The 20,310-nt window shown below is 38.5% G+C and overlaps 1 protein-coding gene across 2 annotated transcripts in view; it reads left to right on the top strand.

The window, feature by feature from the left end:
* The first annotated feature begins 2,212 nt into the window (after window positions 1-2,212).
* Window positions 2,213-20,310, top strand: part of SLC25A36 (solute carrier family 25 member 36) — a 30,045-nt gene continuing 11,947 nt past the window's right edge. Inside the window, exons 1-4 of one of the 2 annotated variants that reach the window (XM_026073037.1) lie at window positions 2,213-2,253; window positions 6,009-6,179; window positions 11,578-11,655; window positions 15,334-15,434. In XM_026073037.1, coding sequence (XP_025928822.1) covers window positions 2,228-2,253; window positions 6,009-6,179; window positions 11,578-11,655; window positions 15,334-15,434 — 376 coding nt within the window. In that variant the 5' untranslated portion in view covers window positions 2,213-2,227. Of the gene's footprint in view, window positions 2,254-6,008; window positions 6,180-6,647; window positions 6,833-11,577; window positions 11,656-15,333; window positions 15,435-20,310 lie in introns of those variants that run through there. The other variant, XM_026073038.1, reaches the window with a different exon arrangement.

Genomic DNA, 20,310 nt, shown 5'->3' with positions numbered 1-20,310 from the left:
TTTTTTTTTTTTTAACCTGCCTTTCAGAAAATAGCCACTCAAACTGTAACAGAGTTATTCAGGTGTTTGGACTTCCCTCTTCCCTGAATTACATTTCTGGCATAACCCATGGCTGCCTTTCAGAACCAGTTCTTCCTCTTGTAAACCATAGGAGAAGGTCACTACCTTCCTGCACCAACTCTAGGTTATTTACATGTTCCGATATTCCTCCAGGAAAAATGAAGTGTTTGTTTAAAGCACTGAGAGGCTTTGGTTTTGCTCCATGAAGTGACTAAATCACAAGTTATGCAGAAATAGCTGCTGGTATTTTAAGAATTGTGAAACTGGTGCATTTTTCATATTTCTTTCTAGATGAATGATGTTTTCAGCTACCTTTAATACAAATGTCATACTGTAAATATTTTTGCCCGTTTCTCATAGAAAGTACAATTTACATGTTAGTATTTGGTGTTTGCTTTGGATAATGGAAACCAGTGATGCTTGTTCCCCTTGTGGTGTTTTTCTACTTGTAAGTTCTTCTGTCAGCAAATCAGGGGAATTTTATTTTTACTTAACTAAAAATATCAAGTTTGATTAGTATTTTTAGTTCAAGACTGTTAACACAAAATTTGCACTTTAAGCTTCACCAAAAAAAGCCTAATCAGTTAATCATAGGGGGATTATGCTTTTCTAGCTGCCATTGCTTGTAGCCATCATGTTAAAACTAAAGATAGAGGGGTGTAACATGCAAGTTTAGCAGTATAGTAACAGGAAAAACCTACAAGTTTTGCATTAATGAGATGCATTCTTGCTTATTTCTGAAAGCTGTACTTGTTTAAGGCCTTAAATTATCTCTAAAGAGGGATACTATCAATTTAAGATATCTAAACCTGTGACTTGCTTGTGAACATGAAAAACGGTTGCTCTTGTGTTGTAAGGCAGGTCTATGAAATGGGTGGGTTTGGGGCCTGAATTTGCAGTAAGTGGTGAAGAGATTAGGAGTTTTATTTGCAAGTGGCTTGGTTTTGTTTCTTTTGAGAGAGTTTTGAGCTCAGTTTTCTTACCATTTCTCTTGCAATCCGGTGTTTGCATGGGACTTTCATTTTTGTATGGGAAAGAGAAACAGTTGGGGAAAATAGGTGAATGAATGTAGACCCAAGATAACAGGGCCAAAGGTTATCTTTGACGAGGCTTTGAGGCTGTGGCTGCAGATACTGTGAAAGGTGAATCTCGGGCTAGCGCTGTGCAGCCTCATCTCTTCATTTTATCTTTGTGTAAAAATGGGTGATTCTTGCACTGGTGTAGTTACTGTTCCAGATCAGCTGACACTGTCAGCACTGGGAATATTAATTTGCTTTAGGAGCATATGTAGACGGTCCACTGGCTGAAATGTTGAAACCCTCATCCACACTGGAGCTGTTGCTGCAGGGGTCTGGTGTAACAGGGAAGGATATTTAACAAGTCTAGACAAGGCCAGTGATTCCTTAGCAGGTATCCTTGATTTGCTATAATAAAAGAAGGCTTTCTTGTGCAGCCATCTCTGGAAATAAACCTGAGTTTTGAATGCCAAACAGGATTGAGTTTTGAGCATATTTGTCTTTCCTTGCTTAGCACCATGAATAATGCAGGTTTATCTGGGGAAAACAGTTCTCTGTACTAAAAATATCTGTACTGAAGTGCTAGCGGAGTTTAAAACACAAATGCATCCAGGCTTGTCTTTGTTAATCAGGTGAGGTGATGGACTGCTAGTGCACACTAGAGGTTAAATCACGTGCCTCTTTAGCATTGGTGCTCTTTGGAATAAGTTGCTGTTTAGAAGAGGCTTGCCTCATTGCCTTCCTAGCCTCCTCTGCTCAAGAGGCCTTGTGTCAGGTAGGGACAACTGTTCTTAGTTTTACTATTGGCTTGTAAGCTTGCCTCGGTCCTGCAGGTTAGAGGAAGTATACATGTCTCCATCTGTTTCACTGAGTACATAGTTGTCTCTTGTGTCTACTTGTACAGTTTAATTTGCAGGTTTAAGGACCACTACTAACCACTCAATTAGACACATCAGAGCATTAATCTCCCTCATCCTCCCCTTTGTTTTTGTGGATTTGCTCGCAGATGTCTATTCTTCAGCCTGTTGTATGAACAGGTGTTCCTAATGTAGGATTTGCAGTTAACTTTTTTCTTAAAAGCACTTGGCAAAGCTGAAAAGGCTTGTGGTAGACATCAGTAAAGGCATACATCAAACCTAGGACATGCTGCCATGAGACAACATGCTCTTGGGCTGAGGTAGGTAAGATGAAAGTGGTGCTTTTAAATCGGGCATTTCTACTGAATACAGTTAAACACTTCTGTGGAGGGGACAGAGCAGGTGAGTCTGGAATAGAGGGCTGGGTCTGTGTCCTGTGTTAGCACAATGTCTTGCCCTGCTTCGAGTTAGCACTGTGACCTTGTGGTGGTGCTATCTGTAATTTCAAGATAACTCTTGCCCCAGGTTCTACCCTTCGCTTCCAATTTATGCTCTGTCAGTATGAGTGTATTTTTTTTACTTACTATACTGGGTGAAACTTCCCTAATTCTGGAGAAAAAAGTTACATATTAGTGTTTTCACAAGTCACAGTCAATGCGGCCTAGCCCATGATGGGGATGCTGAAGCCCAGAGGATTTCTAGGTAGAAATTTCTCAAGTAACTTACAAAATCTCACCTGTTAATCAGGAGAATGCAAATCTAATTATTTTTTAACCACTTAATGTTGTTCTAAACTGTGATACTTTCTAATTTGTGTTAAGCCACAAACTGAAAAAGAGCCCCCAAACCTAAGCCTGTGAGGAGAGGAGCAGGAATGGTAGCGGCAGCCTGCTGCAGCTCACAGAACACACTTTGCTAAACTCCAACTAGTGGCTGTCTGGTAATGGCATGCCAGGACTTCCAACCCAAAGGAGTGACTGCTTCTTTCACAGTGTATTTAGTAGTAGTCACCTGTTAAATAAGCAAGGCAGAAAATAAACATGTATTTCTAAGTAAAATACTGTCATTGATACTGGTGGCAGATCAGCTGGCATGCTGCTTAAATAAAAGTTGTGTTACTTGTACAGATTGCAGTTATTGAATTGTCTGTTTACCTGCAAACTATGTTTACTGACAGGCTCTGTTATATCATGAACTGACTCTTTTTGTCAAGTATTGTGGTATATATCTAAAGTTCAAGTGAATTATATAAATCAGTGGTGTTTCTGGATTATGTTTTCACTTAGTGCTTCAGTTCAAACTCAAATCTTGTGACTACCTAAGCAAGGTCTGGTTCCTCAACACTTGGCAGGGGACTTATCATTCACTCTTTAAATTTGAAATGCTTTCTCTATTGTTCGGGACTTCTGAGGTGTGGGTGAGTAAGGTATTCCATTTTGGTGGAAGAAGATTTCGAGTTTCACAAATTTATTTGTGAGTGATTTAAGAAAAAACAAACAAAAAAACCCACACAGCACTTGTAAAAAGAGCTGAGAAGCTTTTAATGAGTGGCAATTTGAGATCTTTAAAATTCTCTTCCTTCCACATTTTCATTTAAACTACCAGCAGCTAGTGGAAATATGCAAGATATTCTCAACCTAACTTGAGACATCTTAAACTATTCAGTGGGGGACTGAGGGGTTTTTCTCCTGCTTTATTCCCATATCCATAATATTTATCATCTTCTCATTAATATAAATCATAACTTGAATAACCTCCATTCTCTTGCTGTTAGTGCTGCTTGAAAGCAATTTTCTCAGATAACCTGCCCGAAATCAAATCCTGGAAGATGTTAGAGGGAGTATAATATGGGTGATTGGAAGCAGAGGGATTGCAAGAAGGAAAATAAATGCTAAGGCCAACTTTTTGCATTATTTCCTGCATGTGCATGTTACCATACAGCCTTGGCTGCTGTTGACCTGCAGGTTACGTGTATGAAAATACAGTACTTGCTGTCTGTCTGAAGCGCTTCAGTGTCTAAAGATCCATGTCAAACAGTCTTGAGGCCTGCCCTTTCCATGGCTCTCATGGTATTTGATGTCCTGTACTCTAACATGTTGTAGGTTCCTGTTGCTTCTGACACTGGCCGAACAAAATACTAGTACATCTTCTACTGCAACTCCTATTTTTAAAACTTTCTATAGCTTAATATTAAAAGAATAGGCAAGTGAATTGCTTATTGAGAGATCTCTTTAATGTGCTACTCTAAAAGCTGTCCCCTGAATCACTGTGTATCACTGCATGTGTACTGCATACACTGGAAGACTTTATCTTCCATCTTCCAGTGAATTTTTTTCTTCCCTAGACTGAAAAACTTATTTTCTTTCCTTGCCTAAAACTTGGAAAAGATTAAACTTCAGTCTAATGTTGGAGTTAGGAGCGGGACAGGATGTCTCCAGGCTTGAGTAATAGGATACCTGTAGGTCACTAGTTCAAATGGAGCATAAGTGATCATGATCAAGTATCATCATTCTCTGCAGCTGTTTGGTACTATAAGCTCAGTTCATTCAAACAGATTAGTTGCTTTTAGGATACAGTGTTGTGCTAACAAGTGCTGTTGTATTTTCGGTATTCTCTGTGGTAGAGAAGAACTAAACTCGCACTCTAAAAGCTACTTCTGCATGAAAGTCTGTAGGACAGTTCTTGAGTCCTAGCTGTTATTTCCAATATGTATGCCAAACTCTCCTTTGCATTCTGGAACGCACTGCTTAAGAAAAAACAGTGTTATTGAACCCATCTGACAACTTTTTTCAAGTTTCTGGGGTTTGAGTCTCTTCTGTTCCAACAAAATAGCTGCTAATTATTTTTCAGTGATTGTCAGTGTCAAACACTAGCTCGGTTGCTTCAGATAAGTGAACACGGGCCCTTTGAATATAGTAGGAATTGTATTTGTGTGGTTGTTAGTGGATTTCAGACTGTGTTGTTAGTAGCATTAATTAATGGCCTAATTTGAATCTTAGTGGGGGAAGGAAAGAGCAGTTGGTGCATATAGTATTCTGGACATAGTTTTAAGAAAGGTATTTGGCCAAGTGACAAGACAGAATACTGATTTTGAAAAAGGCTCAAGGAAAGCTTTTGGGGAGGGGAGATAATGGTAATATTGAAGGAAATTTGGGGTTGTCTTTAGAATTGAAGCTAGTAGATTTGGTATCTTTTCCTCAGGCCTTTTGTGATCATAGTTAAGCAGGTAAGAGTGTAGATTATTAGTAAATAGGTTATGGAGAAGCACCTGAACAACCCTCTGAGCAAAAACAGCAAAACTGGCTGCACTCTACTGCAGCAGAATGAAGCAACTCTACTGTCAGCACAAATCATGCACTGCTTTCTTACAGAAATGAGTGGCAGACTAGCAAAATGTGCAAGTCTTCACCTGGTTAGCCACTCAAAGGTCTTTATATCCCTAGATTCCACTCCAGTGTTCTGTACTCAAAACTAAGTCTTTCTGTAATGGGCAGAACCCAGGAAATACTCAAGAGAATCAGTGCTTTTATGGCACAGTGCCCAAAATAGAAAGGGGGTTGTGGAAAAAACAGCTGAAAATGTCTTCCTGAGTGTTTTATTAAATCACTTTGCCTCACTGTGGTCTTTACCAGCTTTCCAAGGACTGTGTGTAGCCTTGTGTGCCTAGTGCATAAATCTGTTCTACCGTTAAGGATTTTTGGCATCTCCCTTGTGGTCAGGAGCACTTCAGACATTCAAAAAAAAGTTAAATTTTACCTTAAGGAGTTAAACATTTGAGATACTAAGCTGCCTTCCAGAACTGATTTGAACAGTATGTACTGAAGATTGTGCATCTTCACTACATTGGGAAACTTTCTATCTGTTTAAATTTTTACTCTGTTATGGGACTAACAAAGACAAACTGACTTAACAAATGGCTTTCATTTGAGGACAGTAACTACAGTGTCATGCCTGCTCCAGTTGTTGCTTCACCTTTTGCCATTTGACTATGTTGAGTAATAACCTTAATGGTACACTAATAATATTCTTCAATTTCTTTGTGGTTTAGAATGTGGTGGGTTTTTCCTCTTTGCAGATGTGGAGGTACTGTTGGTGCAATTCTGACATGTCCACTAGAAGTTGTGAAAACAAGGTTGCAGTCCTCCTCTGTGACCCTCTACATCTCTGAAGTCCATCTCAACACTGTGAATGGTGCTACCGTCAATCGAGTAACTAGAGTTTCTCCTGGACCCCTCCATTGTTTGAAGTAAGCACACATGTTACCAGGTTGGGCGAGTGGGGGGAAGGTTTAAACAAAATCCAAATAAGAGTTTCGGACTCTCTTGTTTCCATGATGATACAATGACATGGCTTTCCATGTTTTCCCTTTAAAACTGTAATTAAATTGTGCATTCTGGTTTTCCAAATGTCCTTCATGCTTGAATTTGTACCTGGAATTAGCCAGAGCATACATAGCCTGTAAACTTCGTGGCTCCAAAGTATGTCCCTAAAAACTTGCTGGAAGCTCTATAAGACAAGTGTCAGACTGTTTATTTTCCTCCTGAAGAAGTGCTGGTGTAAGACTTTTACCACTGGTTTGTGTCCAAATCCTAGTTGTAGCTGAATTTGAGGTAAGAAGCCCTATGAAAACTAACTCAGCTTCTTAGTCTCTCTCTCATCTATCACCACCCTGCACCCTTCTTGCCTTTTGGTATTTTCTGGTGGACATGAGTAGCAACACTTTCCTGAGCCAGTAAGAGACGAGCAGGACCAGATTCTGCTGTGGCCTGGAGCATTCTGTACGTGTGGCACCTCACTGAACAGGGACTGGCTTTTCTCCCCTTCCTACCATCTCCATCATCTCCAATAGCCAGCTAGAGAGATGTGTGGCCACAGTTGCACTGCTAGGACGCACCACAGGCAGGTTTCACTTTTTTTTCTCTTGGGGGTCTCGAGCTAGCCAGTTATGGGAAGGTACCTTCAGTATTTGAGGATGGGAAGAGTTTTCCTTTGGGAAGGTCCTCCTGCTGCTCCCTGGAGTATAGGGACTTTGATAAGACTCAGACCAGGCTCAGCTGTCCCCTCTTCAGTGAGAAGAGCAAGTTTGTAGAGAGCCAGAAGTTTGTACCCAAATAGCTGCTTAGATGAAAGGGGTAGGTTTTATTCTGGAAGTTTTGATTCAGAGCAGGTAAGAGGTAAGATACAGTAAGAGCCTAGGTAAACGTGTTGGGAAGATGTATGGGGTAGAAAGGGCTCAGATCGTGAGAGGGAAGGAGAGCTCCATCCAAAATACTGGCTGTCTTATTAGATTCTCCTGACTGAAGCTGAACCATTCAGCCTCTTCCCTGAGTTGTGGATTTCTTATCCACTACTTAGAAATGCATCTGAATGAGTAGCAGGGTGGACAGATGTTTCATGTGCCCCTAGAAGCCTTTTTTACTTGAAAAACCACATTATTTTAGGTTTAGGGATGGGTTTATATCTGCCTTCCCAGGAAACAAATTCAGACTGAGGTAGAGGTCTGTTGGTGAACTTTATTTGTATGCCTGTTCCCCCACCCCTGCTTCTGGCTTTGTAATTTTTGCTTAGGTGTCTTATGCTGTTTCAGAAGCAAACAACTGAGATGCCAAGTAACTTTTGAGGGCTTGTCAAGTTGTTTAAATACAGTAAATATGAAAAATCGTGAATGACATGGCAATGAACTGTATTAATAAAAATATTTAGGTATGGGATATATTTTGCTCTCTGACTAAAAGGATACGGCTGCTATTGTTGTTGGGTTTAATGGAGAAATCAAACTGGATCTCCCTGTCACTCTGTCATACCCTTACTGTCACTTGCTACTTTCTGGATCGCAGGTGTCATGGTTTAATTGTTTTCTGTCCTCATGCAAATTAGTTGCAGGGAACAGTGCTGCTCCAGAGCTCAGGAGTGAGCTCACAATACTGAAAGTCTAAAAGCAGGGACACTCAGGCAATTGATGTCAGAACTTAACTACTGCAGAATTGCTCTTGGCCTGACTCTTAAGTGTCAACAGAGGTGACTTCAAAGGCATCTGTGTCAGGAAGCAATCTCAGAAGAGCTAGTACAGGTGACTGCAGCCTCTGGCAATAGAAGTGAAATCTCTTATTCCTAAATGATCTGTTGGGTGTTTCATATTGCTGCTGCCTGCCGTATCTGACCTTGCTAAACTTAAATGGGAGGTCTTGGATAATGGAAACCCGACTGGCCTTGCAATAGACTCCCCCATGTGACACAGGCAGGTCAGCTGGGGCCGCATGGAAAATTTGTGCTGCTCTTCCAACCATGGACTTGCCATTTACCTCTTTGAATAAACTGTGCAGACACTTGGGATCTGCTATTCAAAGCAAAGAGTTGTTTTATTTTCAGTATAGATTGACACTCTTCTACCTTGTGTCTGTGAACACAGAAGAGTATCAGTAACTGCCACAGCTATAATCCTGTCTGCTTGCTGTTAAGGAAATTTCAACTGTGACTTCTCTTAACTTTTGATTGCTCTTACAAGTCAGTGTGTAATCTTAGAGGGGTGGAGATGGAGGGGGGGAAACAGTCCTGATAAACTTTGCTCCTAAATTTAAGACACTGATGCTGCTTTTGCCTTGTATGCGTGCACATATTATATGTGCATGCGTACATCTGTGTAATGCTTAATTGTGGTGGTAGTGATGTTAAAGCAGTCCTTTTGTGTGGACACATTCATATAAAGGTGTTTCTATAGCAGAAATTTTGCTGATGACTTTTCAGAAGAAAAATCACACCTCTCTCTGAAGTAGTTAAGTTAGTAGAACAACTGCATTCATGGAAAACTTTGTCCATAATCTAGATTTCCTATAACAGTCTCCAGAGAAGCTTTCCTGCTTTATGGAAGAAACTGTTTTTTGGAATACCTTTTGAAATGAAGGGAGAGGGGAAAAAAAACATGACTGTCCAGAGAAATTAGTACATATTTGTGTGGGTCCATTTTAAAACTTTTTGGATTTTGTCTTTATATTGTACCTAATGAAAGGCTTGCGGAGCAGATTATATGCACTAGAAATAATTTCCTCTATGTGGCCCAGGACTTTACCTGGCACTCTGCTAGGACTGCCTTATGGCAAAAAAGAGCCCTTTCTTTCACAAGCAGGGAGTGGAGCTTTCAGCAGCACTGTTACAGATAATAGTTGCAGAATAAAGACAGAGTTCTGCCAGATCTTTTGCTAAAACTTCTCTTGTGGGTCTTCTGGTATTTGCTGATTGCTGTCTGAATCACTGAAGACACTAAGTGGTAAATGATTCTACACAGATGCAATATGGTCATCTCTTCATTGCTTTTGCCAAATCACTTAGTTGACAAATGCTGGATTTTCTTGTGTATTGTTAAATGGCTTGTAAACTGATCTGTTCTCTGAATTAATCTTAAACTGGGCCTAAGATGTATACTTCTCCACTAAGGTCTGGCCTGAGTGACATCACAAATATTGACTCCAAATATAATATAAAAGTATGTTCACTCTTAAACCCAGTTGCCTGAGAAGTGTTTCAAAACTTACGGGGGTGCCTCATGTCCCAATTCTAAAGCCTGTTAAACAGCCAGAAAGAAGTTTCCAACACAGGTCTGACAGTCTTTTGCCGTGTTCTGCCAGCACGTTGTTTCTGTGTATATGGCCTCATTCTTATAACCATGAAAAACTGGTATAACTTAACCTGCTGATGCCAGTTCCCTGGGAACTGGTTGCTGTGTGTTGCCAAATGCCCATAATATTGAATACTGTTGTGTCACCCTCTGTACCAAATGCGAAAAGGCTTGTAATGTCTCAGTTGAGCAAAATCTGTTACAGTTTGAGTATGATAACTACTGATTCCTGCTTTTAGGAATGTCTATTTTAAAGCAGAATTATTCACTTAATTGTTGAAACTTCAACTGGCTTTAAAAAAAAAAAAAGAAGAAGAAGAAAAAACTCAAACTGTTAATGACAAGTCATTTTTTTCACTTCTGACCCTGAGTCCAAAGCCAATTTTCCTTTTCCTGTTTAAAAGGAGAAAACCCCTTTTCTCTTCACAGCTGTTGCATGAAAAGCCTATTAAAAAAAAAAAAAAAAAGAGGTCCTGAAGGACTGGATATAGGAGCTCTGTTCCTGATTAAAAACATCCACACTGGGGAAGGTTGCTGGATTGGTTATGCCAACAAACTATTTCAAGTTGGACAACTCCCTGCTGATGTCGATTGGGTTCAGATTTGCTATAATCTGATGGTGGGCCCATGCAGAGCCCTACAGAATCGAAGATTTTTGGGATAGGTCCTTCAGTAAGTTTTAGAAATGTTTTCAGGATGATAAGCATGTTAACTAAGTAATTGGGATTTCCAAATGGCTTTTCACATGTGTTCAATCCTCCAGTTATTGCTGGGGAGCAACTGTACCCACAAAATGAAATCATATCTAATTGTTATGGACATGAGGCTAAGGTGTTGCTGAGCACATTATATGCCAGCATTCCTAACCAGTGATGGCGACTATTTCATATCAATATAACTGTACAGAACCAGCATTTTATTTGGCTTACAAGCAAACATCTTTAACATTTGGTTTGGCAGCAGAACTGTAGTGGAATAGATACTTTCAGTCATTGGAAATCAGAATAGGTTTGGAATCTCCTTCAGTGCTATAATTAGTTTTCAGCTGTTCTGAGAGTATACTCAATCACCACAGCCATTTATACAACATACAAGTTTGTGTTATTGGGTAACTGAGCTGTCATTAACCTGTGTGTCTCTTAGATGGAAGATATCTGAGCAATATTTGTATTGGACAGTGTTTCAGATTCAATGAGTCTTGCATTACAACATCCAGTGGAGTAGCTAAGGAGTAGCTTAAATTCTGAATCTGTTTAGCAATTTGCAATGATAGAGATGCAGACAGTCCTTCTCCTCTCATGTCCCATTTATTTTATACCATACCTGATTAGTATCTAGGTTGCTGGACGGATAGAGGATATCCATTAATATTTGGTTCTAGTGAAACCTTATTGTACCAAGATATTTTGCTATATACTAGTGTACAGCTTAATCTTTTTCTAAAAATCATAGTTAATAGGACACTATTTCAAGCACATTAGTAGTGCCTCACTTAAATCTCAATTCACTGCTTGCGTCTCTGCTTCACAAAGTGACACCCTCTGCCAAAAAGATTCTTTCCATAGTTATGTTTATAGTTGACTTGGTCCCACAAGATGTTATGGCTCTAATCTGACAAAGTGATTTTTGCATGGGTAGAGTCCCTCTCCAGTCTGGCCCAAACTCCTTTGCAATGGGCTCCCTTGCATGAGGAGGCGAGAGGCCTCTCTAATAAAAGGATACTTTCTTTAACTTTCTGATGACAGATAACCTTGAGTTTGATCCTTGAGGAAAGTCCATATTAACAGCATACAGTTTTACTTCTGCCTTTAGTTCCTGAATTTTTATTGCTTGTCAAGCAATAATGTAATTGAATTTTATTCTGTGCAGTTTCTAGGAAGTTGTTAGTCTTTTGTGGTCAGCACTACATTGTCAAAGTTATTAACCTATGTGTATGCAAAGAGTAAAACTTAAAATGATGAAGTTGTAATGGTGGTTAGTGCTTTCCTTAATCTTGTGAATGTTAAAGTACTGTCACTTTTTTGTTTTCTAGGATGATCTTGCAAAAGGAAGGTCCTCGTTCCCTCTTTAGAGGGCTGGGTCCTAATTTGGTAGGCGTTGCTCCTTCCAGGTAAATATAAACAGATGTTCAATAAGTGAAATAACTCAGAAATGTTGGTTGCTCTGCTATTCAAGAGACTGAGGGTTTATTTCAATGAGTTATTGCATGCACAGTGTAACTACTTAGTAGTGAGTAGCCTCTGTTTCCAGGGTAATTCTGGTGTCTGAGAATCAAATGGAGCTGCTTGTATACTCTGCAGATCCAATCTGCATCCCTGTGCTGCTGGCTCAAACTACTAATACCAGGGCTTTTGTATACTGTAAATTATGCAGACTTGTTTGGTTAGGGAAGATGATTAAGGAGTTGCACATGTAAATAACAAGTTTGTGCCTGTGAAAATACAAGGGCAGTTTAAGCCTTGATGTCATCCTCATCTTCAGGAAACAATTGTGTGAATGTAGCCTCAAAACACTGGGCCATTCTCCTTTCCTGAATTCTGGTGGAGCACAGGCTGCTGGCCTCCTGCAGTAGGAAGGCTGGTTTGAAACTTGAAGAAGGGGAAGAACAGGTAGTGTGAGACATCTGCAGCTGTCACAGATGAAGCAAATCTGGTGCTGGGCTGGACTACAAAGGATAGAGGGGCAGTATCAGAGGATGCCGCAGCCCAGAACATAAATCTGGTCTTGCTGGCAGTGGCACTGCTGCTCTCTGTATAGAAGCAAAACTGTATAAAACTAGTGTAACTATTTAATCATGGATGAGGCTATGACATCTTTTGGCCCATTTTTGTGGTAACTCCCTTAGATTCAGTTTTCAAGAAAAATGTTTTTATGCAGAGGGAATATGCCCCACGCTAACTTTATTCTTCCCTTGATTTCAGTGCCTTGCTTTCACTTGGTTTTTTTGGTCTGTACCTTTCAATGTTATTAACAGAATGATTATTCCTACTTCCTGCACACACAGTTGGGGAGTATTGTAAACTTTCTGGTTTAAGGCCTTGAATTCTTCTGGAAAACATTGATTAAACTAGACTTTCTATTCAGTATTGATGTCTTCTACAAAAGTCTGACAGATGAGGAAATCATCTGTGGATTTTCAGCATGGTTCAGCACAAAAGCATTGTTCAGAAATTAGAATCTCTATGCTAAAGACTAAAATATTCTAAGAAGTTAGTGTTTGAGGTAATTTCTAATCACCAATTTAGTGTTACTGTTCAGAGGAGCTGAAGAAAATTGTAGCGGCTTCCTGTATTCTTGATCCCTGTGGGATACTAGCACATAAAATTGCATCATTCTAGATACACTCATTTCATTTCTGAAGGGATTATATGCAAAATCAAGAGTCAGGTTCTCTTAATCTATTATATGGAAACTAGCACTTGAAGGCTTCCCTGAGTATGATAATACTTGTATCTCTAGCTTAAACCAGAAACCACCAACAAAAAACATGCAGGTATTATATGAAGAAAGGGAAAAGAGGTAAGGACAGAAGGTTACCTTCCCAGTTTTTAATCTAGATAATCCCTAAGATGAAGAGTACATTTGTTTAATAGTCCAGTGTGGCTCTGAATGTTCAACACTGGTACCCTCCAGTCCTAACACATGCTAGGAAGGTTCTCTCTTCCTGTCCCTTTCTTTTCTTCCTGCCATTTTCTCTGAATATGTTGTTCTTCCATGATAAAGCCATGCGTAACTATAGCTTACATCTCTAGTATGCACAGCTTCAGTCAGTTTCACAAAAAATCTCAGCGTATTTGGCATTAAATAACAATTTAATGGTGGTGAGCGCATCTCAAACTAAACTTTCACCTTTGTTATTGGCATTCCTTCACAGACAGAAGCTTGGATTTTAAGATTGTGTGACTGAATTGGGTATATGTCAGACAATCACAGACCAAGGTAACTCTTGGAGCCTACTAAATTTCAAAGCTAATGGCATCTGTTTAGCACTCCTAAAAATAGATTACATCTTCATTTCAAAAATGCTGTGCCTGTCTCCTGATAGGAACCTTACAGAACGGATGTTAAACTTGTGCTGCGCACTGCTAACTGCAGGCAGTGTCAGCCACTGGTACCACCTGACTTAGTGCTGACTCTGTGCTAACATCTGCTTGCATGCAGGAAGGGAAGTGCTGTCATCTCCTCTTGCTCATCTTTATTGTGCTCTTACATCCTTCCACTTCATCCCCTGCTACTCTGCACTGCTGAAAGCATGTGCATGCACACATGTGGACCCAGTCCTGTTCTACCAGTTCTCACTTTCTGCTTTTGCGGGAGGAAGGTAAAGGTACCTTTTCCCTCTAACTTATCAGCCCTTAAAGGCTAGATTGATCTCTGCACCATTGCTCTGTAGGAAGGAAGGTCTTGGACCTTAGCACTTAGTTGCCTTTTTCCCCCCTTTCCTCTTTAGCAGTACTGTGTTTTTTTTTTTCCTGTTGGCAAGAGACTTAAAAGGTACATTGCAACAATCATTCTCAATGCATGAGACTTTTTATACAGCAGTGAAGTTCATTTTGTCAGTGACTGTCCTCAATGCTGGTGTAAAAGTAGCTGTAGTTCACTTCGGAAAGTTTCATGTTTAGTTGACTCTTCCAATTCACTTCCTTTCCTCACCCAGGTAAAATAGTTAGCTTGTGGGGTTTGGAGTTTTTGTTGGTTTTTGTCCAGTGTTCATACTAAAAATGTATACTTGGTGTAATGTGTGAAGTCTTAAAATCAGCACATCCCTCCTTCCCTTCCTGTGTACTCAGTCTTCATTCAGTACTTCATTTCAATTAAGCATTAGCTAAGTGGATTTAACAGCAGCTCTTTGTTTAAATAAGCTGTAGAGAAGCTTGTTTCATAACACATTCTGTATACTCAACTGGGTTCAGATCCCATTTTAGAAATTACACCCGTGAAGCAAGCACTTTATCACTTTCTATAATAGAGAAACATGTTTGCACAACTAATGGGGTTAATGTTCTGTTCATGAAAACTCATGTTCATTTTTCTCTGTAGACTAAGTCATTTAAACAGAAATCTGAGTTACCAGCCTCAAATGTCAGTTCTATATGTACTTAGAAAATCAGTTTTATAGTCTTACTGAGCTTTTTTCATAGTATTGCATTAACGTGCTAACTTTTGTATCTAACTTTGATTTGATATCAGTTTACATAATTTAATGTATTACAAGTTTACAAATTTTTTTTCTCATGTATTCAGGAAAAATTTAAGCATCTATTCTTAAATACAGAACTAAGGAAACAAACAGCAAATCTCATCTTTACAGCTTTTCTACCTTTTTAAATATGGTCCTGTGTGCTGTTTTAATAAAATGAAATATATATTAGTACATTTGCTGATGTTCTAACAGCAGAAGCTCATTTCAATAGCATCACAATTCCAAGAAAAAAGCTAATCTCTTATTGAAGATGCACAATTGTAATTTCAATTCTCAGTTCAGTGTTTTACTTCCCAGGCCAAACCTCCTAGTATCACAAAAAACACTGCTATATTTACAACCACCTATCCCTTACCTCACCAAGTGTTAACTAGCTCTGAGGAAGAAATAAAGCTGTAAAATGCGCTCAGTCTTTCATTCCTAAAATGTTCACATTGCTTTGTAAGAATTATTCCTTGAGTAGCTCTTTACTTAGGAGATAAGACTTCAAGCAAGATCATCTTGAGTTAGTGAAGCCAGTGGCACTGCTCATAAGTGCATCAAAGCATAAAACATAACATAACTCAGTTCTTGTTTTAATTTTAGAGCAATATATTTTGCTGCTTACTCAAACTGCAAGGAAAAGTTGAACAATATTTTCAATCCAGATTCTACCCAGGTACACATGATTTCAGCTGGTGTGGCAGGTAAGGATCTGTAACTTTTCAGCTTCATTCTAGAGTCCTACTGATAAATGAGGTGGCAATAAATGTAGGAAAAAAATAAAACAGAAAATATTCAGTGACTGAATGACTTCTGGTTGTAGCAGTTTTCTTTTTTGGCCTCCTGGTAGACATAAAAGCTATCTGGAGTATATGTGCATGAAAGTTTGCATTTAATGAAAATGTTTAATTGTGTATGTGTGAATAGTCTTTTCTAGGAAAATTGCATGCCTGCTTCCTTGATATATTTTGTGAAATGTAAAATGAACACTTTCAACACAGTAATTATCTTTGCTCTGCAAGCTAAAAATGACATTGTCTGCACTGAACTTTGGCTTAATGCTTTTTAATATATTTTCACCTTTATTTTATCTGTTACAGCTTTGTGTATCTGACTTATTTCTCGTCTTTCTGAAATATGCCTGCAGATACTTTAAAAAAAAAAAAAAATTGCACACATCCTTTGCTCAGGTAGTGGTCCACTTAGCTTGTTCTACCACTAATATGGCATAAAAGAGCAGATGTCTGTAGTATTCATTTTATCTCTGGGAACTAGTTTCTACTTTAGTCTGCAATGTAACTTTGGTATATTTTAGCCATTACCAGTCTTTGATTTGTGCTCCATTGTGTTGGGATTGTGAACAAGGGCAGTTAAAGCCAAGCTTGAGTTCCATTAATGGACTTGTGCTGGGGAAATCAAAATTTCAGCTGGCAATACTTTGCCTGTTGTTGCCAGTGTCTTTTCTACATAAATACATTTTTTTTCTCTCAATCTTTTCTTTTGTCTAGGCCATAGACACTACAGGTAGATTCTGACCATATTATGATAGCTTGTTGAACTTCCTAACTGATGTAAAATTTTACAACCAGTGTATATACCTGGAGCACTGGTGATATTAAAAGGACTGTCAGTTGTGACATGAGAATGATGAACAGCATAACTCTTCTGTTAATACTTGCTAATTTTGATACAAAGAAATAGATATCTAGTATAGTAAATTGAAGTGATATTAGCTTATTGCTTGTCGCACATAGTCATCTCTAGCGCTTGAGAAATATGGTTGCAGTATTTACTTGTCATGACTTAAACATGTGGACAGCCATTTTGTCTTGAATGGGCAAGATAGGATGCTCGCTTAATCAGCAGGTCGAGTACTGTATATCACTTGGCAATGTTTTGTTTGTAGGTGAACAGCATTGATTGGGATGAACTTTTCATGAAACCCCTCCCAAGCCTTTCCCCAATCAGTTAATTGTTCCAGAAACCCTACTTATGCAGTTGTTTTTCCCATTTATTACCCATGTTTTTTTCCCCCCTCAGAATTTAAAGACATGTTTTATCCTCTTGACAAAGAGCTGAAGATAAGAAAAATGGATTAACACTTTTTGACTGGAGACTACTTGTATAAATTATGTGGTATTGCACATAACTAAAGGTTCAGAGTGTTGTGGAAGCTGCTGTCCTCCTTCCATAAAGGAGAATCGCTGTAGAGAGGCACCACAGTAGCTTTTCCCAAGTGCTTGCAGTCTCAGACTTCTAGTTTATTGGGAAGTTCTGTGTCTGCATGTTGACTTGTTTCCCTTCCAAAAGGCTGGTATTATGTATTTGCATTTATGACTACTGGGGTACATGTCTTTGACTCTTAATTGCTGTTTACTTTTTACACTTGTATACCAGCTTTAATATTGAACACTTCTGTGACTGTTGTCTTACACCTGTTTAGTTTTGCAGTTGTATTCTTAAACCATATGGCTGGTGAAACTGAATGCAAGTTCACACTACAGGTCACCGTTTTATTTCTCTCTTGAAATAGTTTAGCACTGTATAGAATCCAGACATTCTCTGGAAGCCCTGTGAAAGGAGGTTCTTTGACAAACAATATACTGAGTACTGGCACTATTCTGATTTACATATAAAGGGCTGTAGTTAAAATTGACAGTGCTTTTGGGAAAGTGCTAACCTTGTATTTTCTGGAATACATACAATTACATAATAGAATTACAAAAACACTTAAAGCTTTGCCTGCAAGGTTTGTATTGCTATATGGTACAAATCAACTTAAGGAAATGGCAAAATACAGGGACAAGATCTAATGTGAGCTCTTAATTGGCTGAGTTAAACAAGTTAACACAGAAGCTTGTGATGATGTGTTTTGGAACTTAGTTTTATATTGGCAAGGTGAATAAATGCTTCTAACAATTAGTAAAAAATAATCAGTATTGGTTTTAATCTTTTGCAGCTGCCATTGGTTTCAGTAAGGAGCTTGGTCTCAAATGACAGGGATTTTTTTTTTTGTTTGAATATGACCTTACTCTCCCACATAAAGACTTCTGTTACCTAATGATCATGAGGTGGTAGTTGTACTATGAAATTTTTCCCTGTGGGTTGCAAAATACAATAACGATGCAAAAATACACTTAACTTTCTGTAACCTATCCATAGTTTTAGCTCATGCATATGTTGTATGAAAGGACTGTAAGTAGTCAACCTGAAAAAGTGTTTACCTGTATCATATGTTAATGCATGAGTGTCTAAGGCTAGACTAACCTTATTGTTCATAAGGATTACTTTATGCACATAGTATTTTTGGAGCAAGTAGCTGAGGTACTGTATTTTATAGTTCTGTTAATGAAGTATTGTGTTGGTAGTTAATCTTGAGTATAATTTAAGCCTTTTTTTTGCTCTTAGGCCTGATTCTTCCTTCTCAAGATAAAGCATACTTTTTTGTTTTATTGCAATTTTTAGTTTTTTATCCTGAGGAGGATCAATTATGCTATGTTAGTAACTGATGCCTTATGCAATTAGAAATTAATGCAATTCCCTTAGCTGTGTGCTAGCTTCCAGCATATAATTCACACCACCTTCATTCTTTAAAATACCCATGTATCAGCATGAAGATTACTCAGCAACACTTTTCACTTACCATCTAGCATATCACATGATTCTTTTTTTGCAAACTTGGACAAGGAATATATCTAAAGTGTTCTGCAACAAGGAGAATGAGAATGTTTGCCTGTGTGAAGACAGTTTATCTCTGCACACTCCAAAGTTATGCTGAATTCTCTAGATTTGCTATAAACTCTGCCTTCTTGTTACACTTAACCTCTTTTGCCTCAACAAAGGGTAAAAACTCTCATGGAGACCTAAATGAGGTGCTTGATTCCTGTATGGCTTTCTAGTTTGCCTCCTTTTTTTAATGATTCATAGCCTTATTCAGACAGTGTAGTTGGAAATCTGTCACTATAAAACTATTTTGCCTATTATAGTATACCAGTCTTTCTGGAGCTCCAACTGGCAAACCAACCCAAGTGTAGACTTTAATTTGGGACCACTCTGCAGAGACACCATGCTTTTTAAACTTGTCAGTAGTATATACACAGTTAACTTGACACATACCAAATAAAAAGAGTACTTAGTTCACTTACTACTGATACTAGAAAGCTTGATTTCATAAGGCATCTGACTGCACTTTCAGTCCTTTGACAAGGTTAGCATTCTTTTTTAATTATATTTTTGGGGAGGGAGGGTGGGAAAGGAGGAGAGTTCATTTGTAAATCTGATTTATAGGTAAGTATTGAGCTATAAAATTGAACTGCTGCAAATGGGCAGAAATTTCAGTACTCAATGCATTTTACACAACTATTTTAATATCTGTGGCCTGTTCTGATTATTTTTTCTTTCTTTTTTCCTAAACTTTTACCTGAAAAAAGTTAGATCTCACAATATTGATTCACAAATCCTTCCAATGGGATTCGATTTGTACACATGTGTCTGATGAGGTCACTGCTTGTTGTTATGATACAGAAAAGCCTGTGTCTATTTTAGGCATTTACTGTACATTTCTCCCGTGAAAAGAGTGAGATCGTGTCATCTCATGCTCCCCATCCGCAGGTCACTTCCTGCAGAAATATGGACTAACTTAAACCTCGTGAGTACTGAACTGAGCGTCTCTTGCAGCCTCTAGTGTAAGAACCACACGTTGGGTTTGTAATATCTATTAAACAACATATGGGGAATTCACTTTCATTACCTTGAACAAATTATGTGCGTTGTGCAAAGACATCACTTCTCCTTAACTCTGTTCAAGAGTTAATTTTTTCAGTGCAGTTCAGGGAAAGGTGGAAAATACCTTTCACTGATGGCTGCTGCTTTTATTTAGCTCTGTTGGCTAATTGAAGGTCCCTTACTGGGCTAAACCAGGCTTCTATTTTTTCAGTGTCCCAGAGCTGCCTTTAAAATGCTGCAGCTGATATTCTGTGGTGTCGCATTGTTTCAAAACTTTTGTTTTTCTTTTTTTCAAATGTAGACAACCTTCTTTCTGTCTCTTTCCATTTTCTCTTTTAGTTTGTTTTTAATTTACTACTTTGGATTTCTAATTCAACATTCCATATTCATATGTGTCTGTATCAATTACATTGGCTTACGGATTAAAAAACTAATCTTTGAAATGTGATGCACAATAGGAATACCTGGGATCTTACCTGTCATTAGCTGGTATAGCTCAACAGATTGAGAATTCTTTCTATCTGAATCTTAAATACAATTTTGTAGAGGGAACTAGAATCTAGAGACAAGTAGAGGAACTTCTGGTATTGTCAGATTGATCTGCACTCCTAATCAATCTGCAGTCTTAAATCTTTCCTGAGGATACAACACACTAATAAACATTGTGTTATAAAGATCAGGTTGAGATAAACATGGCAGCAGGGGGAAAAGCTGGGATAGAGAGACATAGACCTTCATAGCAGTAGCTGAAAGCCCCTCTCCCTTATTTTCTTTTAACCAGTAATTTTGCTACAAATTTTCTCTTTAAAAAGAAAGCTTATCCTATCAAAGAGATCCCAAAATTCTGGTTGTTTT

Source organism: Apteryx rowi, unplaced genomic scaffold (assembly GCF_003343035.1).
Source record: "Apteryx rowi isolate R43461 unplaced genomic scaffold, aptRow1 scaffold_36, whole genome shotgun sequence".
NCBI lineage: Eukaryota > Metazoa > Chordata > Aves > Apterygiformes > Apterygidae > Apteryx > Apteryx rowi.
This window is presented reverse-complemented; position numbering and strand designations above follow the sequence as displayed.